The following is a 25,097-nucleotide window of genomic DNA, read 5'->3' on the forward strand; positions in this document are numbered from 1 at the left end:
GTCACAAAATACAATTACACTGTGCTGTAAGTCCAGAGGAAGGAGAAATTTAACTCCGTCTGAGGTAGAAGAACATAATGAAATCGAATTTGCATTTAATAAAAAGTGGACTAGAGGGATAGGGATGGGGGGTGGGAGGGAGACGCAAGAGGGAGGGGATATGGGGATATATGTATACGTATAGCTGATTCACTTTGTTATAAAGCAGAAACTAACACACCATTGTAAAGCAATCATACTCCAATAAATATGTTAAAAAAAATAAAGATGTAGGAGTTTCATGCCCCAAAAAATAAATTAAAAATAAAATAAAAGGTGGAGACCCATCCAGCTATTCCCATCTGTCTCACTATTTATTAATTTAGCAAATATATGCGTATCCACAGCTAAGATGCTCTCTTACTAATAAGGAGGATAAAGCACTTCTAAAGACTTCACAAAGACATGAGGGAGATCTGCTGCAGAGGGGATACGGCATTCAGTTGCTGATGGTTTCCCTAAGAACAAAACAAGTGCGGAAGATTAATGAATTGTCAGAACAGCAGGTAAGGTAATCCTAGGTGTCAATGGGGCACCTGGCCAGGCCTCTGAGGCTCTCCCTCAGCAGGTGCACTAACACTTTAAGAAGCAAGAAACAGAGCAGTTCCTCCGCCTCCCTCGCTCCGCATCCAGTCCTGGCCGGGCTAGCGCCTTCACGCCCTGCGGGCCACGCCTCTGCGCGCTGGTTGGCCCTCCCAGACGTGATGAAACCTCCTGCACGCATTACAGGAGCCAGACGGTTATAAAGTGAGAGGTGAGGGGAGGTCCTCAGCCTGCAAGTCGCAGCCTGCTCACTTCACGCTCGCCTGCCCGCCCACCCCGCTGGAGCCCAGGTAGGCCGGGCAGCCGGGGGTCGCAGCGCTCTCCCAGCGTGCCGTGGGGCTGCCCCGGGAGAGGGAGGAGGATGCGCAGCAGCCCGGCCTGCCCGACGGTAGGGCAGACGCGGATCCCGGCGTCTGCGGCTGCTGCGGAGCAAAGGGGGCGGGGCCGATTGTTGCGTCCCTGGGAAGACCTCCGCTGTGGTCCCGGAGGGGGGGACCTAGTGACCCGCAGAGCCAAGGCCCTGCCGCTTTGGAGAGAAGGCGGCGGCGGTTTAAGTTGGCCATTTTAAATTTCATTATTTTGTATTATATTGTGTCGAAGCCTGCGGAAGTTTTCGCATTTCAGGGGACCCGCTCGGATGGGCTGGAGGATGCACGCGGCCCGAGTGCAGTCGCGAGTCATGGGGCGACGCGGTCGCTAGGTCCTGGTCCGAGAGGGAGGGTCTGCAGGGCTGTCTGTTAAGGCCTCGGAGGATACCCCCTCACCTCCGGCAACCTCCACCCCTTCACCTAGTTACCCCTACCCCCATCTGTGTAGACTGCAAGACTCAACAAGTGACTTGCTGAGCAAATCCTGCCCGGAAGAGATCTGGGCACGACAGGCGGCGCAGTATGGGAAAAGGCAAAAGAAACGGGCATGCCTTTTCTCAATGGATATCTATTTTATAGGGCTAGTTTCAGATTAATGTTATTATTTTAATGAAGGGACAGTGTTTTTCCTCAGCCTGTGGCCTACATTATTTCTTTACCATCTATTGCCCGGGGTGCTTGATAAATAATTTAAAAGCACTGGTAACTCAACTTTTTCATTGATTGATCTCATTATTGTAAGATTAATTAAAAGTAATTTATAGCTTAGTAATATTCCATTGTATCTATGTGCCACATCTTCTTTATCCATTCATCTGTCGATGGACATTTAGGTTGGTTCCACGTCCTGGCTATGGTAAATAGTAGAGGTAGACATAAAAAATGGACTGGAGGACATGGGATGGGAGGGCAAAGATGGGGTGAAGTGAGAGTAGCATCGGCATATACACTACGGAATGTAAAATAGTTGGCTGGTGGGAAGCAGCAGCATAGCATAGGGAAATCAGCCCGGTGCTTTGCGATGACCTAGAGGGGTGGGATTGGGAGGATGGGAGGGAGGCTTAAGAGGGAGGGGATATGGGGACATGCGTATGCACGTGGCTGATTCGCTTTGTTGTGCAACAGAAACTAACACAGTATTGTGAAGCAATTATACTCCAGTAAAGATCTATTAAAAAAAAAAAGTAATTTAGGTCTTGAACCTGTGCAGGAGTTAGTTGCTGAAATCTTAAACTTCACCATATCACTTTGCTTTTAAGTATTGGTTTAAGAAATAAAGTGCTCTGAAACAACACTGTCCAATTCAGTAACCACTAGCCACATGTGACTGTTGAGAACGTGAAGTGCTGGCTAATCCGAATTGTTGATGATTTAATAGAAAAAAGCAATGTAAAATATCTTGTTAATATTTTTGTACTAATTACGTCTTGACATAATACTATTTTCAGTACATTGTGTTAAAATCTATTTGAAATTTCACTTTTTAAAAAAATTTTTATTATGCTTTTGCCTTTTTACTTTTTTAATGGCGCTACTAGTATATTTAACATTACGCATGTGGCTCACATTTCAATTGGACAGCACTGCTGTAGACATTTATGAGGAAATATGGAAAATTACTGGGAACAGGTAACAGCAGTAGGAAAAAGCGCTGCCAAGTAGGATGTTTGCAAGTAAGACTGTTTCCAATAAAAACAATAGGTGATAGTTTTAATTTGCTTTTCCTACTGGAGAAATAAGTGTGCTTTGCAATCGTTTGTCGCCCCTGTTTCCCCTCCAATTTAGTGCTTACTGAGTTTCTGTAGCATGCTTAATGGGATTCACTAAGCAGCATTAGGAAGACTTAGGTAAATGACTGACTAATCACCGCACATGATTTCAGAGCACTTTCCCAGCCCATTTTTCTAGAGTCAAAAGTAGATGGCTTATTAATAGTCACCTCACTTAAACCTCAGTGAATTTTCCCAGTAAATCTCGAAGTAAATCCAAGGGTACCTAGCTTTGCAGGTACTGCTTTTTTTTTTTTTAAACAAATTTAAGGTTTGTGACAACTCTGCATAGGTGTCATTTTTCCAACAGCATTTGCTCATTTGCTCACTTCCTGTCTGTCACATTTTTGTAACTTGAAACTTTAGCGATCTGTGATCAGTGATCTTTGATGTTTCCACTGCAAAAAGATTACTACTTGCTGAAGACTCAGATGATGGTTAGCATTTTTTAGCAATAAAGCATTTTTAAATTAAAGTATGTACATTGCTAGACATCATGCTATTGCACACCTAATAGACTACAGTATAGTGTAAACATAACTTTTATATGCACTGGGAAACCAAAAAATTCATGTGACTTGCTTTATTGCAGTGGTCTGGAACCAAACTGACAATATCTCAGAGATGTTCCTGTATCTGATTATGGGCTATTCGGCCAAATGCATGGGAGGGGCTGCATAGGACATGTGATACTTCATTTCTGAGTTGTTTTAGTTAATACCATTTTCCATTAATTGGATCTGGTCTCATAAAAGCTCCAAATAAGGCTTTGGTTCATTTAAATACAAATGAAATGTCTTCAGAGGATTGTTCCAAGTGATTGATGCAACTTGAATATTTATATTTTTTCTTGATGCCTTTTATCTAGGCATTTGCTGCAAATTTCCATTTAAAAAAAGTACCAAAATAGTTTGCAAGTTATAGATATTTAGGTAAAGTAACTGTTTTGAGCTGACAGCATTCAACTAAAACTGCTGTTTATTTCACAGTTGAGAATTGAATTTGAATTGCAAAGTAATTAACATTTGTAGGAAGTAACTTATTTGCTTCTTGGCCTACAGGGAATAGCCAAATTGTTTTTCTGAGATACTGGTGTGTATGTCCCACCTACTTTGCTTTCTTACTCACCAAGGTAGCTTTGAGACAAAAATGTTTAACATTTTTGTCTTTTAGGACATTTTGATGGTGAACATTTTGTATCTCTGTCAACTTAAATTTTTTTGTTGTTATTAAACTAAGATATCAGATAATATTGCTTTCTCTTTTCTTTTTAGAACTTCTCTGATTGTGTTTGAATAAGTCACTTGGAGGTAAGCTAGAAGTAGTGAAATGTTTATAATAGCTGTGTATCTTAATGTTACACTTAGGCAGTATGTATGATCATCTTTTCTACCCACTATACATCTATTAGTACAGGTATAAAGCCGGCATTTAATTGTCAAGGAGACACAAGAGGCGACTGTAGTAATCTGGAGCATCTCTTGGATTTTTCAGGGCTTTTGGGATTCTGGGATGGAGAGAGTGGGGATGGGATCTCTGGCAAGGATGGAGCCAGCCTGCATGTGTATCTGTATCTTGGGTGTAAACCTAGGATACAAAACAGAATGTGGCCTGAACACTGCTAGCTCTAGCTGACCAAATCCTAATGTGAGAGGGATGCAGCCTTTGACTGGGGGCTAAGCTGCTATGGCTGGCTGGATGTTAAGGTCATCCATCTTTCCTGAATACTTGTAAGTAAATTAAATCATTCTCTGTCCCTGTGTGCCTGCCAACCTACTGGAAAATTGCTGTAGATAAGATAATTTATATTTCAGTCTTTGAAGTGGCTTATGCAAGTTTGGGCAATCAAGATTGAATACAGAATTGGATTGGATATTGAATATTTAATTTGTCTGTTTTTCTCTCCATAGAGAGCCCATAGCTCCATTGCACCATGTGTGGCATTTGGGCCCTCTTTGGCAGTGACGACTGCCTTTCTGTTCAGTGTCTGAGTGCTATGAAGATTGCACACAGAGGTCCAGATGCATTTCGTTTTGAGAATGTCAATGGATATACCAACTGCTGCTTTGGATTTCACCGTTTGGCAGTGGTTGACCAGCTGTTTGGAATGCAGCCAATTCGAGTGAAGAAATATCCTTACTTGTGGCTGTGTTACAACGGTGAGATCTACAACCACAAGAAGGTAAACAGAATAAAACCAGAAGCTATCTGGATGTGATTAAGCCTCAGAGCTAGTTGGTTATAATAATTTTATTTTGTATAATGCTTTTTGCTTTCAAACACTTTCCATGTTCATTCTCATTTGCTCCAATTATATATAGAGAGACAGGGCACCAATGCACAAAGAGGTGAAATGACTTGGTCACACACACAAACAAAATGATAAAAAGGATTACAGGGCTTCCCTGGTGGCGCAGTGGTTGGGAGTCTGCCTGCCGATGCGGGGGACACGGGTTCGTGCCCCTGTCCGGGAAGGTCCCACATGCCGCAGAGCGGCTGGGCCCGTGAGCCATGGCTGCTGAGCCTGCACGTCCGGAGCCTGTGCTCTGCGACGGGAGAGGCCACAACAGTGAGGCCCGTGTACCGCAAAAAAAAAAGAAAAAGGATTACACTTCAGGTTTTTAACTCTTAGAATCATTGTACATATACTAGGCATTCTCAAAAAATGAATATGGAGCTCATGGATATGGGAGATCCAGTTTCAGTATAGGTGGTCAGAGAAAGCCTCTTGAGGAATTGACACTTCAACTCAGACTTGAATGGACAAGGATTAGCTAGCAGGGCTGGGAAGGGCATTTTCGTGCAGAGGGAATAGCCATGCTTAGAACCCTGAGATTGTCATAAGTGAACAAGGGCCAGGTGGAATTGGGGAGGACCAGAGCAAGGAGGACTTGGTAAGGAGGTAGAATATAAATCTGAGAGCAGTGAGATTTGAAGATTTCAAGGCAGGGATAGAATTTAATAGTTTGTGGGTGATCACATTTGTAACTTATATTTAATGCTGCCCTTAAGATGTTGCTGTTGCATAATTAATCAGGCAAAGGATAGACAGGTAGCCAGATGCAGTGGAGTGCAAGAAGTAAGACTTTCGGCAGCACTAAAATTGGAACAGCTTTTTTTTTTTTTTTTGCGGTACGTGGGCCTCTCACTGTTGTGGCCTCTCCCGTTGCGGAGCACAGGCTCTGGACGCGCAGGCTCAGAGGCCATGTCTCACGGGCCCAGCCGGTCCGCGGCATGTGGGATCTTCCCGGACCGGGGCACGAACCCGTGTCCCCTGCATCGGCAGGCGGACTCTCAACCACTGCGCCACCAGGGAAGCCCTGGAACAGCTTTTTAATCTGGTGAAAGCATACTCTTAGGATGAGAGTAGTGAAGGTTTGGAAATTCTAACCCGAGGAAGCCAGATTTACTAAGAGCCTTGCAATCTGGAATTGTTCGGCTGGTGTTTCATAAGAAATTTTTTAATCTAAAATTTGCAAGTTATTTTTTTTGTCACTCTCCACCCCAACTTTTAATTTTGAAAATCTCAAATTTACAAAAAAAGAACAGAACATTGAGCATCTGGATGGAATAATTGTTAATGTTTTGCCTTTTTTGCTTTATCTCTCTGTCTGTATACACACACATTCAATTTTGGGCTTAATCATTTTAGAGTATACTGCAGATATTATAACACTTTACTCCTAAATATGTAAGCATTTGTCTGCTAAGAATAAGGGCATTCTTCTACCTAACACCAATACTATTATTATACCTAAGAATCCATAATACCCTCTAATATCCAGTTCATATTAAAATTTCCCAGGTGTTCCACGAATATATTTATAGCTGTTTTTTGGTTTTGAGCCAGATTTCATTCAAGGGTCATACATTTGGTTGTGATTTTTCTCGGTACTTTTTGAGACTTCTTGATATATGTCTATCATTCATGAGTAGGGATTTATATTCTAGTCACCCTCTGGCCATTTTTATCTCTGAATAATAGCTTTAGTCTTTGTTTGTTGTCGGCTTATAGGAACACTCAAGAATAGGCTTTTCATTTGAAGAGTCGTTATAGTTATTCAGCATATTCCTTTCATATATTTAATAAGGGCCTACTATACATCAGACATCATTTTTATAGGTGATTGGAGGTGAAATGGAACAGGAAAGGTAAGGGAGTTTCAAGCTAGTGGGAACAGAGGAGGGGGCAGTTAAAACTTCCTTATAAAGCCAAGTTGGTACCATATACGTGAGAATGCTAAGTTTGTATTATGGCAGTAGTATCCTGACTTTCACCTTAAATTAGGTAGGAAATGCCACGTTTTACTTGAACAACATAGCTGCTTTTGTGTATTTTGTTAAATATTTTGAAAATATTTCTTTTCTAAATTAGCCAAATATGTTGTATTTTCAGAAGCAGAGAAGTTCCATTGCTTCTGCCAATCATTCAGATTATGTAGTGTGAGCAGCTAAAATCTGTCTAAAGAGTAGAATTGACATTTCAGGCTTATATAAAGAATTCTGCAACATAAGCTTCAAAGGTCCCCCTTTTTTGGTGAAAATAGAATTTACTACTAAAATCCAGCCAGCAGTTGGGAGTGGAGGGAGACTGGTCAAGGAGAGGAGGAATACGAGTGAAGGTTGGGCAAAGAGGAGGCCCCCTCCCTGCAGGGGGCATCAGAGGCCTACAGCCAGCAAGTCAAATGGCAGTGTGATTTCTGCGTGATGGCAGAATATGGGGGCTTTAAGCTAAGTGTGGCTTCAGGAGGGTGGGAAGTATACACGTGAATCATTAACCAGTAAGTTACCTGTAAACTTTAGGCCAAAGAGCCATGATGATGATGTGGTGGTGGAGTATAGATTTGGAAGCTGTTGCTTGCTGAAATCATCCAATGCTTTAGGCTCATTTATCCTGCAGGTACTTAAGCCCAGAAGGGTCAGCAGAAGACCCCTTCCAAACACTGCCTCCTAGCGACAGAGATCATCGCTGACAGTCTCTCAGAGCAAGGAGAGGTGACCAGGAGGTGGCTTTGTAGTTATTGGAAGCGGCCAAAGCCCGTTTTTGTACAGTTCCGTGCTTATGGACAAAAGGTTCACAAATCTATAGAGTGAGCATGGTTGTGAAGCATGCTCTTTACAGGTCATACACATATAAACATAGAGACTTACTTTTTGAAATTTAAAAACATGTTTTAAATGTTCAGATGTACCCAGCATTTCAACTTGTTTTTGTGAACCTCCTCTCTATTATCAGCCAAAAATATGAGTAAGTACAAAGAGGAACATACCAAGAAGTTTTCACCCTCACAGTTTGCCATTGGTGAGGGAGAGCCACGGAGTTTGGGCCTAACTTAATTGAACCCCCTCTACATGCAGTGGGAATGATGGTCTCTTTGCTGTTCCACTGGGGGATGTGGATGAATAAAGCTCCAGCATCATTTTGTCCATCACTGAGAAGTAGCTTTAATGCCTCTGCAGTGGTGGAAGGATGGGATGCTATAGTCCTCCCCAGGACCAGCAGCTCTGTGTTGGACCATTTGTCTCCACCATTGTGATGGAATCATTTATTTGTCAGGGAATAGTGCCAAATGTGTTTGTCCTTTCACTTTCTATTTTCATAGGAAGTCTGTGAGGCTGAACTTGAAGAAGCTCAGCTGATACTATATTCCCAAACCAAAATCTCACAGTTGAAGAAGACACATTTTTAGTGTCCATGACACCTGGCAATCTATTTGCTTAACATATTTATGTAAATACACGTGTATTACATACACAGTATGTATATAATATACATTTCCATCCCTCCACGGAATACAGAGGTACATTGCGTCTGTATTCTGGTTATCAGAATGCAACTAAAATTTTCACAGGCTTAGCTTTATGTTATAAAGAATTTGTATGATTCTGAGTTCAAACAGGCTATATTTTTATAATGCCATGATTCTTTTAAATCACTAATGTGCATGAAATTATAAAGCACAAAAATACTGAAGCAACTTTGCAATAAAAAAAAAATTAGTGAATGCACAAGGATTCTAACATTTTTGTTTTGCTATTGTTTCCTTAAGCTGCAACACCATTTTGAATTTGAATACCAGACCAAAGTGGATGGTGAGATAATCCTTCATCTTTATGACAAAGGAGGAATTGAGCAAACAGTTTGTATGTTGGATGGGGTATTTGCATTTATTTTACTGGATACTGCCAATAAGAAAATATTCTTGGGCAGAGATACCTATGGAGTCAGACCTTTGTTTAAAGCCGTGACAGAAGATGGATTTTTGGCCGTGTGTTCAGAAGCTAAAGGTAATGATAGAATTTTACTGTAGATTTTCATTACTGTCCTGATTCTGTGTTTTCTTTTAAATAATATTTATAAATCTAATCCAATGCATATTTACAAATGGGGCAACCCAGATTTTTTACAAGTGACTATGTGAGTCATGGACTTTCTGAGCTTTTCTTTATAAAGCCAAGGAGTTGGACTCTCCTTTTAGCACTTAAATTCTGTAAACCTTAGAGGATAAGTCTGTAGTAAAGTCATTTAATTTTTGTCGTGCTGATAGGCTCTGCGTCTGGTCTGATCCCTTATGTATTTTCAAGTTTTCCTATGTCACATTGTAATGGTAGGGTTGGCCGGCCCTGCAGTTATTGCACTGTGGTACTGTGCCATGGCTATCACACAGACTCATTATAATTTAGCATTTTTTAAACAGCTTTATTGGTGTATAATTTACATGCCATACAATTCTTCCATTTAAAGTGTACAATTCAGTGGTTTTTAGTATGTTCATAGATATCTGCAACCAATGCTTCGGTCAATTTTAGAAATTTTTTATCACCTCAAAAATAAACCCCGTAGGGAAATCCCTGGCGATCCAGTGGTTAGGACTCTGCGCTTTCACTGCTGAGGGCCCCGGTTCGATTCCTGGTCAGGGGAACTGAGATCCCACAAGTCTTGCAATGCAGCCAAAAAAAAAAAAATAAACCTAGTACTCTTGAGCTGTCACTCCCCATCACTCCATATCCATCAGCCATTAAACTTCCTGTCCCCAACTACCTCCTCTACCCCCTCTCCCCCCCAAGTCCCAGCCAACTGCCAATCTGCTTTCAGTCTATGTGGATTTCCCTATTCTGGGCATTCCATATGAACGGAGTCATATCATATGTGGTCTTTTGTTACTGGCTTCTGTCACTTGGCATAATGTTTCCGAGGTCTGCCTATGTTGTAACATGTATCAGTATTTACTTTTTATGGACAAAAGATACTTCATTACATGGATATACCACATTCTGTTTATCCACTGTTAATCCTTTTGTCAGTTGATGGACAATTGGCTCTTATGAATAATGCTTCTCTACATATTTGTGTACAAGTTTTTGTGTTTTCATTTCTCTTCGGTGTATACCTAGGAGTGGACTTGCTGGGTCACGTGGTTTACTCTGTGTTTACAAATAGCATCAAAAAGAATAAAATACTTGAGAATAAATCTAACAAAAGCAGTGCAAAACTGTATGTTGAAAACTATAAAACATTGTTGAAAGAAATGAAAGAAGATCTAAATAAATTGGAAAGCATACAATGATCATGGATCGAAGACTTAACATTGTTAAGTTGGCACAGACTCCCCCAGTGGATCTACAGATTCAGCATGACCTCTGTCAGAATCCCAGGTGATTTCTTCGTAAAAATTGGCAAGCTGACTCTGAAATTCATAGGGAATGGCAAAGGACGCACAATAACCAAAACAATCTTGAGAAAGAATAAAGTAGGAGGATTCTCACTTCCTGACTTCAAAACGTACTACAAAATAACGGTAATCAGGACAGTGTGGTACTGGCAGGACAGACATATAGACCAGTGGAATAGAACTAAGAGTCCAGAAGTGAATCCATACATCTGCAGTCAACAGATTTTCATCAAGGGTTCCAAGACCATTCAATGGGCGAAGAATAGTCTTTTCAACAAATGGTGCTGGGACAACTGGACACACACATGCAAAAAAATGAAGTTATTAAACCTTTACCTCACACCATACATAAAAATTAAAGTGGGTCAAACTCCTAAACGTAAACACTAAAACTATAAATCTCTTAGAAGAAAATATATGGCTAAATCTTCATGACCTTGGATTTTGCAAAGATTTCTTAGATATGACCCCGAAAGCACAAGCAACAAAAAAATAAATTGGATTTCATCAGAAGTAAACATTCTTGTACTTCAAAGGACACCATCAAGAAAGTGAAAAGACAACCCACAGAATGGAATAAAATACTTATAAATCATATTTAGCATTTCTTACAAAGTTGAGGAAGGCATTCGTCTTTTATCTCCTAGCTAGATAGAATGACATCCTAAAATCTGGTCTACCTGCCCGTCTGCCTTTTTGCCTCATTCCTTAAATCACTTACTGTGATCGTATGGCAAAGAAGTATATATGTTATTTACCGAAAGTGATGTTAGGGAAGCCCAGCAAAGAGAACACAAGGGAAAAGCAGACTCCATACTTCCACTGTGTCTCCAAAACCTTGATATGGAATTACGGTCTCACTACAATTTACCCTCTGAAATTTCTTGACTTGTGATTTTCTTACATCCTTAACACTGCCCTTTTCTAAACAACATGATCTCATCTAGAATACTGTACTGCAACAGTTTTCCTTTCTCAGTGCTTTTAGAATAGCCTATCAAAAACTCATTTGGTCATGGTGCTCCCTGCTTAAAATCTTGTAACTGCTTCTCCCCCTACGGGAGCTGTGTGGCTAGCTTGAGGTCTGCTAGCTGGTGATAGGATCTGGGGCTTGTCTGCTGTTTGAATTCCACACTACACAGTAGATTCCTGGGTCAACAAACTCAAATTATAAATCATAATAAGTATTCTGTGTAGATAGGCTTACTGTTTATAATAAACCACTGATTTTTCTTTTCTTTTTTTTTTTTGCGGTATGTGGGCCTCTTACCGTTGTGGCCTCTCCCATTGCGGAGCACAGGCTCCGGACTCGCAGGCTCAGCGGCCATGGCTCATGGGCCCAGCCACTCCGCGGCATGTGGGATCTTCCCGGACCGGGGCATGAACCCGTGTCCCCCTGCATCAGCAGGCGGACTATCAACCACTGCGCCACCAGGGAAGCCCCTGATTTTTCTTTTTTAATCACAGATCATGGTGAAGTCAAGTGGGTTACTTCCTGTGAGAACTTATTGAGGGAATTTAAATTATAATGTTTAACTCACACACAGTATATAATAGCTACATAAGGGATAGATGTTTGATTTCTTAATATCTGAGTTTAAAGTACGTAATGGTGGATCATTTTGCCTGTTAAAAGACTGGGAACCACAGCTATTTTCTTAAGATACCTCAGTGATGACAAGTGACTACCAGGATATCATAAAATTAAGTTATTCTCTTTGCTTAATAAATGTATCTTTTCTTGTATTTGTTTGCTTTAGTGAAGAAAATAGATTTTTTAAAATCAGAAATTCCAGCTAGGGAGAAGAAATTGAACACTGAAGATTTTCCTATTGCCTTGAATTACTATAAACCAGTGTAATTTTGCTGTGCATCTCTGTACTATTACCTTTCTAGTAAGTAGATGGTAGGGTTTTGAGTGGTTATATTTTTCCAGTTTTGCTTATGTAATGGACACGTATTTGTATTAAAGAGGGACGATAAATAGGAAGTTAGAGGATATTAACTAATCATGAAAGTTACTGTAAAGTATTATCCTCATATGAATAAATTTATCTTTTTGAATATGTAGGTCTCATTAGCTTGAAGCACTCCATGACTCCTTTTTTAAAAGTGGAGCCTTTTCTCCCAGGACACTATGAAGTTTTGGATTTAAAGCCAAATGGCAAAGTAGCATCGGTGGAAATGGTTAAATATCATAACTGTAGAGATGAGCCTCTGCATGCCCTGTATGACAGCGTGGAGAAACTCTTCCCAGGTAAGAAAGCAGAAGCCCACCCACCTGTTCCCCACCTCTCTCCCCCAAAGGAAAACTGTACTCTCACATCACTGGAATGATGTAAGTTCGAAAATCTGTTTCCTTTTTAATTTGGAGGTGACACATTGCAATGTGGCCAACTTCACTGTTGAGCAAATGCCATCATGACAGAGGTAGATGACTGTGTGCCCATTTCAGTAAATAATTCAGCCCAGGCTTTTCCACAGCTATTTAATTTCCTTTATGTGTTAATAGGTTTTGAGATAGAAACTGTGAAGAACAACCTCCGAATCCTTTTTGACAATGCCATTAAGAAACGTTTGATGACGGACAGAAGGATTGGCTGCCTTTTATCAGGTGAAGTCAGTTTAAAAACCTAATTGTATTTAGTGCATATTTAAGTTAAATGATTTATAGCTATCCTGGAGGTTTTGACTATAAAATACTATATGATTTCATCTTTCCTGCATTATAGGATGAAAAAGTTTTCTGTAAGTTGCTTTCAATATTTTAATAATAATGTAGCAAATTAAAGTGATACTATAATTATATTGGCACGAGTGAGCTAGTAAACATTCTTTAGAATGTTCCATGTCCTCCTACTCCACCATCTTGATTCGAGTCCTAGAATGTGTGTAGTGGTTTTCAACCAATTCAAATACTGTTACCATTATCACAGGTTAAATGTTAGATTTTTCTTATTCAAGTTGATTTTCAATTTATAAAACTTGGGGATTTTAAATGGTAAAACTCTAATCTTAGTGCTTAATAGGAATGTAAATCATATCTGTCCCTGTCTTATGTAAGGCCCATAACCACTTGTCTTGCTCATAGGTGGCTTGGATTCCAGTTTGGTTGCTGCCATCCTGTTGAAGCAGCTAAAAGAGGCCCAAGTACAGTATCCTCTCCAGACGTTTGCGATTGGCATGGAAGACAGTCCCGATTTACTAGCTGCTAGAAAGGTAAGACACTGTCTTTGCCTGTTATGTAGTTAAGACAGACTTGTTCGTAATTGATGGTTCTATACTTTGCTGCTGCATTGACTTAGATAATTGTTTTGATTTAAATATATTAAATTGGAATGAAATGCCTGTTGAATATCAACTATGTTGTACACTGTACTCTGGGCACTTTTTTTTTTGCGGTACACGGGCCTCTCACTGTTGTGGCCTCTCCCGTTGCGGAGCACAGGCTCCAGACGCGCAGGCTCAGTGGCCATGGCTCACGGGCCCAGCCGCTCTGCGGCATGTGGGATCTTCCCGGACCAGGGCACGAACCCGTGTCCCTGGCATCGGCAGGTGGACTCTCAACCACTGCGCCACTAGGGAAGCCCCTCTGGGCACTTTTATCTATCATGACCCATGCAGTCCTCACAAAGACCCTATGATAATTCCGCCCTTTTGAGAGTTAGGGCATGGTATAGTGGTTCAGGCTATAGGCGTTAGAGCCTGACTGCTGGTTTCAAATCCTACTTCTACCACACAATTCCTCACTTACGCAATGGAAATAATAGTATCTACCATGGGATAGTTTTGAGGTGAAAATTACATAATACTTAATATAAGTGTGTAGGATAGAACCTAGTGTGTATGAGTACTTAGAGACTGTTAGCTATTCTTTTTACTTTTTTTTTTTTTTTATAAAGTACTGTGTTTAGGGCTGTGGGCAGAGGGGACCTTGTACACATTCAGTGTGCGGGAGACCTTGTTCCCGCTTTGGAGAAACTTGCATAGAATGGCTGAGAAGGAGCAAGCAGGTGGTCCCAAAGCAAGCTGACCAATGCTAAATGAATCCACAATAGCCAAAGGAAACAGAATGAGGGGAGGGGCCATTTAATTTAGGAATAACATCCTGGATGTAAAATTAGGCATTGCAGGAGGGCCAAAAGGAGGTAAAATCAGTGTGAGGGGGAGTGGGAGGCATGCTTGTTAGGGTGAAGTCTTGGCGTGGGAAGAGTGGCTGGGAGCTCTACCTCTCGGTGGTCAGTGGAGGGCAGACACTGGGGGAGGCAAGGGAGCCTGACTAGGTGGGGCTCGTATTCAGTGGCCTAGAGAATCATTTCCCCTTACTGTGGTGGCCTACGGAATCATTTCTGCTTAGTTTGTCTTGTTTGTTTAACACCCTTGTTAATTCATAATGTGTTGTGAACTACAGTCCCGCTTCATTTTCAAGAGTAGTCCTTTAAAACACAAGCCTGTGGGTATTTCTTTGTATAATCAGGTGGCAAATCATATTGGCAGCGAACACCATGAAGTCCTCTTTAACTCTGAGGAAGGCATTCAGGTCCTGGATGAAGTCATATTTTCCTTGGAAACTTACGATATTACAACAGTCCGTGCTTCAGTAGGTAAGGTATTTTATGATCCCAAAAAGATTTTTAATACTGAAAAGGTGTAAGGATTAAACAGTCCTGTTTCAAGAAGTTGTTTAAAAAAACAGTACTCAAGAATGAACACAGGTAAAATTCCTGTGTCAGCAATTGTTGAAGACAAGGCCATTTAAGAATTCCTGAAATCTCTTTTGGAGAGGAACAGTAAATACATAGTTACACTTCCACATTTATGGTATCACTATATATATTTCTCCAAAAAGTAGATACATATGTTTTGCACCACCTTTACCCCAGTTTCTCTGTATAAAAGTTTCTTGGGCTGTATGGGGAAATAGGTCTCCGTTGTAACTAATTTCTGTAAGGAATGCTCGTTTTAGATATATTTTGGTAAATATTCCATCATACGACTTATCAGTAACATATTGTGCAGCAAGAAATACTAGTTTTACCCTGTGGATACACACTGAGATTAGAAGCATACTCCCAATCAGACTGATCTAATTTTGCTGAGCCTCTAAAATGCTACTGGCTTAGATATGCCTCTCTTAAGGGATGCTGAATCTGACAGGACTCCATTGCAAAGTTTAGGGTCTGCACCCTCATGCTCTAAACTTTGCAGTAATAGTACAGAGGTGCTGTCTCTCCCAAGGAAGCAAAAATTAGTTCTTGAAGGGCAAAAGAACCTTAGGTATTACAGTGGTTTCTGGCCTTCCAAAGGGCCACAGTACATCAGCAGAAATACGGTATTTCTGGTACTGATATTTCATTGGTGAAGGAGATTAGGGAAAAAGGTCTAAAAAGTATCCCTAGGGAGGTGATAATGAAAAAACAGTTAAGAACAGATACTGGTTTACAGGGATGTGGAGCAGGGACCAACCGCGGGCCTCTCACTGTTGTGGCCTCTCCTGTTGCGGAGCACAGGCTCCAGACGCACAGGCTCAGCAGCCATGGCTCATGGGCCCAGCCGCTCCGCGGCATGTGGGACCTTCCCGGACCAGGGCACGAACCCATGTCCCCCGCCTCAGCAGGCGGACTCTCAACCACTGCGCCACCAGGGAAGCCCCAACCAGCATCTTTTAATGATGCAATATTCTTAACTGTATTTGACATATGCTGAATGGGGAGTAAGTATCAGAAAAAAAGCCCCGAATAAACATTAAGATACCAAAGCCCTAACTTTTAATTTTTTTATAGTGATACTGGTGTGAAAGTTATCACATTTAAGATATTTGAGTCATTGTTCAGCAAAATGTTTTAGCATTTTTAACATTGTTTAGCAAAATTTTCAGATAGACATTCTTGGTCTGAAAGCAGTAATATTTTAAAACCTATATATAAAATTGTGGAAGGGTTTTGGGTTGTTTCATCACAACAGTGCAACTTTTGGATTACATACATAAAAAGATAGGTACCATATAAAGGTATTGTTTTTGCAAACTACTTTATATTAACAGAGAGTCTAGTCTGATAGCAAAGCTTGCAGTCATTTCCAGAAATCAAATAAAAGGCATTTTTGGTAGAGGGTTATGTGGACATTAACAATAATTTCTGTCTCTTTTTTAAGGTATGTACTTAATTTCAAAGTACATTCGGAAGAACACGGATAGCGTAGTGATCTTCTCTGGAGAAGGTTCAGATGAACTTACACAGGGTTACATATATTTTCACAAGGTAAGCATTCTCAAATGGAGGGATATTGATCCTAGGGGAAGAAAAGTATGAATTATTATTTACCTATTTTCTATCGTTTTTGGTATAACAGTAACACTTTGAATATCTTGTGAGGCATATCAGGAAATCTGATAGTGTCTGTATTTTGGGGGAGAGAAAGAAGTCTTAATAGTGTCAGATAATATCTTTTTTTGAACTAGGTAAGCCTAAGAATCATGTTTCTGTTCTTAGTCGCCTATGGTCTTATGGCTGTCGTACAGCATGTCATTTTATTTGTTCTAGCACTAGCAGTCTTGGTGTGAGGGAAGGTACGTTTTATCAAGCATTTACTCCCTTCCCTAAGCTCTGTTTGGCTTTTTGTCTTACCCACCTTTAGAATTGGAGTTACGTGTACGAGTAAGATATAAAAACTGTTTCATGTGCCAGAAGCAAAGCTTGTGGGTGTATTTGTAACTTCAGCTCTGTTTGCAAAATAGGCTCCTTCCCCTGAGAAGGCCGAGGAGGAGAGTGAGCGGCTTCTGAAGGAACTGTATTTGTTTGATGTTCTCCGAGCAGATCGAACTACTGCTGCCCATGGGTAAACGTGGTATTTTAGGAAGCGATTGTAAAAATAACCTCAAAAAACAAAAGGCTCAGTGGTCGATTTCTTTCTTTCCAGTTAGTATATGTTGCAAAGTATGCCTTCTATAGAGAAAATGAAGCTTGTCTCTTAGTGCAAAAGGATTAGGGTGAATCAGAGTGCTGTTGTCATGGTGAGAGGACATGGATAGGCGGTTTGAGATGGAGTTCCCATCTTGAAAGCACAACATCTTGCCCACTTCTGGGCAACTGAGATGGAAGGCACTTGCAGCTTTTTTTTTTTTTTAGTTTTTTTTAAGAGAAGTAAAGATTATACACCTTCATGTTGTGAGCGTTGAGCGCCTGCCATGCCAGTTTGATGCTGTGGGGACCATGTGTGGGGAGAGGGAAGCGAAGATGCAAGAGATTTGATTAGCTTAAAGTTGGCTAAAGTTTTCACTTTTTAAAGCTGGTCATGCTGGAGAATTGAAGACTCTTACTGTACGTGATAAACAACCAATATCAACTCTTTTAGTTGCTTCTACCAAATCACACTTAGATTAGAAAATAATATGAGGTTGGGGAATGAACTGAGTTCAGACATTTTTACTACTAATTGATGAATAACTTACATTCAGTATAAACCAGCATTCCACAGTGTTTCATCAAAGGTCACATCATCTGTTTCTTGAATCCTGGGGACTCTGGTTAGGACAAGCAGATAGGGTAATAACCGCAGATCAGCATTACAGTTTTTAATAGGACGAGAGAAAAAATTGTGAGTCAGAAAAGTCCAGGCAAAGTACGTTCTTAATGATCAGGTCACTCATTCTTTTTCTGATTTTTGAGTTATTTAATAGTTTACAGAAGGGAAAGTAAAAGTAATTATTCTCCAGTAGTTTGTTTCACTCCCTAGATGATGTAATATGTACTCTGAATGAAGGCTTTTGTATTCATGCATTAGCGTAGGGCAGTTACTTAGGATTATAAAAATGACTTTATAATGTTAACATTACTTAGAGGCTAAGTGAATTCCTAGGAAACTAAGTCTGAATCTAAACAGACAGGCACTAAATATCCATTTTGATTTAGATTTTCTTCTTTTCCTTTTTAAGCCTTGAACTGAGAGTCCCCTTCCTGGATCATCGATTTTCTTCCTATTACATGTCTCTGCCACCAAATATGAGAATCCCCAAGGTGGGTGAATCAAGATAAAAACTGTCAAAAAACCACTGATACTGGTAATATTTAGAACTTTCACTCCTTTTGTTTTCATGTCAGAACGGGATAGAAAAACATCTTCTGAGAGAGACCTTTGAGGACTCCAATCTGATACCTAAAGAGATTCTCTGGCGACCAAAAGAAGCCTTCAGTGATGGAATAACCTCAGTTAAGAATTCCTGGTTTAGGATTTTACAGGAATACATTGACCATCAGGTATCATGTCTTTAAAAGTATTTTCTGGAATAGGATAATTTGGGTGCAGAGGAGTAATCACTGTTCATTTTGTATTTAACTTAAATGTTTGTGTCTGCAGGAGAGATGCCCTATAAACAATACTTCTTTTAAAGAATTCTGTAAGAATAAAGTGGCATCTAGAATAGAGAGAGGAGACTTACCAGTCATCACTGACTTTTTTTAAAAAATTTATCTATTTTATTTATTTTTGGCTGCATTGGGTCTTCGTGGCTGCGCGTGGGCTTTCTTTAGTTGTGGTGAGCGGGGGCTATTCTTCGTTGCGGTGCGCGGGCTTCTCATTGCGGTGGCTTCTCTTGTTGCAGAGCACGGGCTCTAGGCCTGCAGGCTTCAGTTGTAGCACGCAGGCTCAGTAGTTGTGGTACGTGGGCTCTAGAGTGTGGGCTCGGTAGTAGTGGTGCACTGGCTTAGTTGCTGCGCGGCATGTGGGATCTTCCCACACCAGGGCTTGAACCCGTGTGGCCTGCATTGGCAGGTGGATTCTTAACCAGTGCGCCACCAGGGAAGCCCCCTGGCTTTCATCTTACACATTTTTGGGCACCTGTTGGGTGCCAGACGTTATTAGGCACAAATGAATCAAACACTTAGAGCCACCACTTAGAAGAAGTATGCATGTGAATGTTCCTTAAAGGTCACTGCAGCTATGTATATTACGGTATTTTAGCATTTTCTAAGTGATCCAAAGAGTCTCTCACACAATATACATTCATGCCTTTTCTATTTTTGTTTGTTTTCTGTTTTTGTGAAGCCAGATTAAATACAAGTATTTCCATGCTGGTTAAAAAACCATTTCGCTTCTATCTTGTTATTCTTGCAGGTTGATGACGCGGCGATGGCAAGCGCAGCCCAAAAATTTGCCGTCAATACTCCCAAAACGAAAGAAGGCTATTACTACCGTCAGATCTTTGAACGTCACTACCCGGGCCGCGCCGACTGGCTGCCTCATTACTGGATGCCCAGGTGGACTAGCGCCACTGACCCTTCCGCCCGCACTCTGACCCATTATAAGGCCACTGCCAAAGCTTAGGTATTCCCTGAGCCGTGGAGTGAAAGCAAACATTTCTTCTCATTGTGAAGGGTAGGGGGCTTGGGGGCAGGAAGGGTCAACGGCCCAGGCTTGCTTGGGTGTGAAAAAATAAAAGTCTTAAATCTGAAACATTGCTCTAGTCATTTATATTCATACAGCCCCCTCATCAGAGGTAGCTAGAAACTGAACAGCTTTCACTGTATCACAATAAGAGAGTGAGCTAGGAAAGGGGCAACAGTCTGATGTTTGGGAAGCCTCACACGCCCTCTCCTGGCAGAGCTACTGGAGAGGACTTTTGGGTCTCATGCCAGCAGGGCCTCCTTCCAGGCCTTGCCTCATCTACGTGTGGTCCTCCTCTGACCTCCTCCCTTAGTTCTTCCTGCATTCCTAACAGCTGGCTAGTTACACTCTGGAGAAGTCAGTCCTTTGTAAGACTTTGACAGCTCTATTTTGTAAGATATGTTGACTGAATACTGCACAGCCTAAAAGTTGAGAATTAAGTCATCAGAAAATCTGCCAAATAAAACTTACTTAAGCCCAGAAGACAGCCTCTCAGATTGTTCTGAGGGACTGGTCCGCAGAGGTAAGGGAGGAGCCAGGATATATAGTTTTTGCAACAAAGACCAGGTAGTCCAGAACATCAAAAGATTACTGTTAAAACCAAACATCTCAGGTTAATGAATTTAGTGCATTTCTCTATATAGGAAGAGGCAAGAGTCTGGGCTAATTGAAATCATTCCTTTGATACGCATCTTAACTGTCTAGGGCCAGTATCCTACTTTTCTCCATCCTGAATCCCCTCAGGGTGCACAGTGGCAGGTGGCTGATGGCTTGATGGCTGCAATATCCTTTGCTTACTGATATGGCAGCCAACATTTTTCATCCAGGGATAGTAATTTATATTTTTTTCTGTTGAGCCAATGTCTCTTCTGGAGCTATCATTGTAAAGCACGAGTCAGCAAACTTTTTCAGGGCTAGACAGTAAATATTTTCGGCTTTGCAGACCTCTCTTGGAACTGTTCGGCTCTGCCATTATGGTGCAAAAGCAGCCACAGACAGTATGGAAACTAATGGGCAAGGCCATATGCAAACATATGGGCATGGCTGTGTTGTATTAAAACTTTATAAAAACAGGCAGTGGGCTGGATTTGGCCCATTGGCCATACTTTGCCAAGCCCTGTTCTAGAGCCAGGCATTTCTGATAAAAGGAAAAAGCATTCCAAAACTAGTTGGAAGAAGAGAAAATATAACAAGGAAACATTCAATGAACAGGTAGAATTTCATTTGACTGCTCATTGGTTATTTAGGGACAGGGTTTTGAAATATATTTTAAAGATGAATTTAGTTATTACAGATTTTTGAAGAGGAAACTGCTGATGCACAGGTAAATAACAGAATGCTTCACGGGAAGAGTGAGTAGCCCAGGAATTTAGCTGGTAAGCTGGGGACTGTTTAAGCCTACCTGTTGGCCTTCACTTATTTTTAAAAAGTCTAAACATTCTCTGACATAAATCGTACCAATGTTATCTTAGGTCAGTCTCTCAAAGCAATAGAAATAAAAGCAAAAGTAAACAAATGGGACCTAATCAAATGCGCAGACTTTTGTACAGCAAAGGAAACCATAAAACAGACAACCTACAGAATGGGAGAAAATATTTGCAAATGATGGGATGGACAAGGGTTTAATTTCCAAAATAAGCAGCTCATACAACTCAGCAACAACAAAAAAACCCAACTGAATAATGGGCAGAAGACCTAAATAGACATTTCTCCAAACAAGACATAGAGATGGCCATACAATAAGGGACCACCTCACACTGGTCAGAATGGTCATCATTAAAAAGTCTACAAACAAATTCTGGAGAGGGTGTGGAGAGTAGGGAACCCTCCTACACTGTTGGTGGGAATGTAAATTGGTGCAGCCACTATGGAGAACAGTCCTTGAAAAACTAAAAGTAGAACTACCATATGACCCAGCAATCCACTCCTGGGCATATACCCAGACAAAACTAATTTGAAAAGGTACATGCACCCCAATGTTCAAAGCAGCACTATTCACAATAGCCAAGACATGAAAACAACCTAAATGTCCATCAACAGAGGAATGGATAAAGAAGATGTGGTACTTACATGCAATGGAATATTAGTCATAAAAAAGAATGAAATAATGCCATTTCCAGCAACATGGATGGACCTGGAGATTATCATACTAAATGAAATCAGAAAGACAAATACCATATGATACAACTTACATGTGGAATCTAAAACATGACACAAATGAACTTATCTACAAAACAGAAACAGACTCACAGACATAGAGAACAGACTTGTGGTTTCCAAGGGGGAGGGAGGTAGGAGGTAGGGGAGGGATGCACTGGGAGTTTGAGGTTAGCAGATGCAAACTATTTATATAGAATGGATAAACAAGGGAATTATTTTCAATATCCTGTGATAAACCAGAATGAAAAAGGATATGAAGAATAATGTATTAATATATATATATGTATAACTGAATCACTTTGCTGTACAGCAGAAATTAACACAATATTGTAAATACTTCAATAAAATAAATTTTTTAAAGTCTCTAGAAAGCTGAGGAAATGTCATTAATTAATATTGGGTGACTGTTAATGATAATCTTGTATTTGTAAGTGCTTGAATTGCTTAAACCCGGCATGATTTGATGCCAGGCATGTCCATTCATGGTGCAGCCTCACCCAGCTAAGCTAAGTGACACCAGAAATGCTTGGGAGACTTAGCTAATAGTGATTACCCAGGGTGCACTGCAAGATTAAGGTATGCCGTAAACCACAAACTACCAGTTTTTGAGGGTATGAGCTTGGGCTTCAGATTTTTAACTTTAGTGACTCTGTGATCTGGTGTGGTTTTAGATACCACCCAAAAGTTTGACAGTAGAGATACGAGTAGTCCTGCAGGTCAACCATGACGGCAGCAACTCGCTAGATAACAAACTGTCTGTGAGACCTACATAATATGCTAGGCACATGGTATAAAGTGAGCCTTTTCTTCTGCAACTAAAGTAGCTGAAGAAACTGTGGCCACTGGGACATGTGCACATGACTTAGCAGCTACATACAGGCCAAGCCTGCTTTCCTGGACTTTTCTGATATTGATGACTCAGTGCTAAGGAGGCATGTGGTTTCTAATCCACACAGCACTGTTACCAACAGATAATCCAATCCCTTCAGCAGAAACTAAAAGATTCTTAGCTGATCTTGTCCTGCCTTTTCAACCTCATTCGCACACCTTAGTGGATGATGTGCCCTTTAAGAGTTGTTTGTTTGTTTTTCTTAATGAAATTGTGATATTTGCAGCAACATGGATGGACCTAGAGATTAGCATACTGCGTGAAGTCAGACAGAAAGATAAACACTGTGTGATATCACTTATATATGGAATCTTTAAAATAATACAAATGAATTTATTTACAAAACAGAAAGACTCACAGACATAGAAAACAGACTTAGCGTTACCAAAGGAAAAAGGGGGAGGGGAAGGGATAAATTAGGTATTAACACATATACACCACTATATAGAAAATAAATAACAATGATTTACTGTATAGCACAGGGAACTATATTCAATATCTTGTAATAACCTATAATGGAAAAGAATCTGAAACATATGTATATGAGAATGTACATATATATATATAATTGAATCACTTTGCTGTACACCTGACACTAATATTGTAAATCAACCATGCTTCAATTTAAAAGATTTTTTTCACCTTAATACTGTAGAAAACTTACTTTATAGTTTTGATAGCAAGATGTATTTCCATTAAAAAAATGAAATATTAGAAACCCCTCAATCCTACCGCTGTTTTCAATAGTTTTAACATTTTCTTGCAGATCTTTAGCTGTAAAAGCACAGTTGTACCTATGCAAGAATATGATCTTAGTTAAATAAGGCCTCAAAGCTTCTTAAATCCTTTACAAGGAAAATAGAAAAAGGAACTAACCTTGGGCCTGCTGGTGTCAGACCATTGTGTGAACACCTTGTTGAAGCCTCAGAGCCTTCTCCTCGATTCCTCCTGCCTTGGGGTTGCCTTAGTTTGGTCTTGAGTCTGAGATAACAGATTCTTGGAGTGGGTCCCCACGGGGGGGAAAAGCCAGCCACAGGGAGGCAGTTCCATATAGCTCTAAGCCTGTGCAGTGGATAAATTACAACATCAAGCACGTACCTACCAACTGTTGTAGTACTTTATTGCATTAGCTCATTTAGTGAGTTAACCCTCATTCTGAGGAAGCGTGGCAGATTTTATTTTCTAAAAGTGGCCACAGCAGTATTTCTGGTCTCACAGACTGCCAGAGACTTGCTGTGCCCTTGAAGAAGCAGTGTGCTTCCCCTCTTCTTGAGCCTGGGAAGAATTTTATGATTGCCTTGACTGGTAGAATCTACTAGAAAGTGACCTCTGAGGATAGGTCACAAAAGGCGAATCGGCCTCTGCTTTCTCTCTCTCGATGTGTGCCGTAAGGAAGCCCGGGCCACACGGAGAGGCCATGTGTAAGAGGGCTGACAGCCCCAGCCATGGTCTCGGTCAATGTCAATCACCAGGGGTGGGGTGAGTGAACCCCCAGATGATTCCAGCTCCTAGTCTGAGCCTTCCAGCTGAGGCCCCCTTCATGGGGAGCGGAGATAAGCCAACCCTGCTGTGCTCCATCCAAATTCCTGACTCATCAATCCATGAGCCTAATAAATGGTTGTTGGACACCATTACATTTTGAGATGGTTTCTTACACAGGCATAGTAGCTGGCACAGGTAAGCACTATTACGTCTATTTTACACAGGTTAAGTCACTTGCCCAAATCATTCAGCTAATTACTAAGTGGTGGAGCCCCAAGTTAGCCAGACAGATTGGCTCTAGAGTCTTCGTGGTGTTCTTTCCTGACTATCCTCCCAATACTAGCATGAAAGTACAGCCCGGGTCTCTGCTGTGAATTAGGAACTGGGGGAAAGGGGCTTCTCTAGAGTTGAGTTGGGAGCAGAAGCAGGGAGAGATGGGTTACCTCCCAGGCAAGGCCAGTGATGCTAATCATCTTCTGTAAAGGGCTAGGTTAGATGATGAGAAAACAATCCCACATCTTCAGTGCATTACCACAACAAAAGTTATTTCTTGCTCAAACCGTATGTTCATCTGGGTCTCTGGAGGGGGGGCTCTGCTCATTGTTGAGGGGGTTATAATCAGTCTGGGACTCAGCTGATGGAGACACAATATTGACGCACACTTCCAAAACCAGCAAGGCAGGGGATGAAGACAGTGGTGACTCACGTACCGTGACTTAGAGCTTCCACCTGCAGAGATACATCACTTTTCCTCACATTTTATGGGCCAAAGCAAGTCATTTGACCACTCCTA

General features: G+C 40.9%; 1 protein-coding gene across 2 annotated transcripts; it reads left to right on the forward strand.

Moving 5' to 3' along the window:
- The first annotated feature begins 394 nt into the window (after positions 1 to 394).
- ASNS (asparagine synthetase (glutamine-hydrolyzing)) lies at positions 395 to 19,843 on the forward strand. Of its 2 annotated transcripts, none has more exons than XM_029233409.1 (14): positions 395 to 545; positions 769 to 872; positions 3,994 to 4,029; positions 4,630 to 4,901; positions 8,770 to 9,007; positions 12,464 to 12,649; positions 12,905 to 13,006; positions 13,484 to 13,611; positions 14,870 to 14,996; positions 16,546 to 16,652; positions 17,129 to 17,229; positions 18,326 to 18,407; positions 18,492 to 18,647; positions 19,504 to 19,843. In XM_029233409.1, the coding sequence occupies exons 4-14, from the start codon at positions 4,653 to 4,655 to the stop codon at positions 19,711 to 19,713; spliced, it is 1,686 nt and encodes a 561-aa protein (XP_029089242.1). In that variant the 5' UTR covers positions 395 to 545; positions 769 to 872; positions 3,994 to 4,029; positions 4,630 to 4,652; the 3' UTR covers positions 19,714 to 19,843. The 2 variants fall into 2 exon arrangements, with proteins under 2 accessions (XP_029089242.1, XP_029089243.1); XM_029233410.1 differs by having other exon boundaries at positions 396 to 545; positions 8,770 to 8,812.
- Positions 19,844 to 25,097: the final 5,254 nt, after the last annotated feature.

The sequence above is a fragment of the Monodon monoceros genome, unplaced genomic scaffold, assembly GCF_005190385.1.
Source record: "Monodon monoceros isolate NGI ecotype Baffin Bay Population unplaced genomic scaffold, NGI_Narwhal_1 Super_Scaffold_2, whole genome shotgun sequence".
NCBI classification, from domain to species: Eukaryota; Metazoa; Chordata; class Mammalia; order Artiodactyla; family Monodontidae; genus Monodon; species Monodon monoceros.

Excerpts from the sequence above, each read along its gene's own strand:
- ASNS (XM_029233409.1), top strand. The coding sequence starts at position 4,653 with ATGTGTGGCATTTGGGCCCTCTTTGGCAGTGACGACTGCCTTTCTGTT. Across the intron at positions 9,008-12,463 it reads CGTGTGTTCAGAAGCTAAAG|GTCTCATTAGCTTGAAGCAC; the intron begins GTAATGATAGAA and ends TTGAATATGTAG. Across the intron at positions 16,653-17,128 it reads GTTACATATATTTTCACAAG|GCTCCTTCCCCTGAGAAGGC; the intron begins GTAAGCATTCTC and ends TTTGCAAAATAG.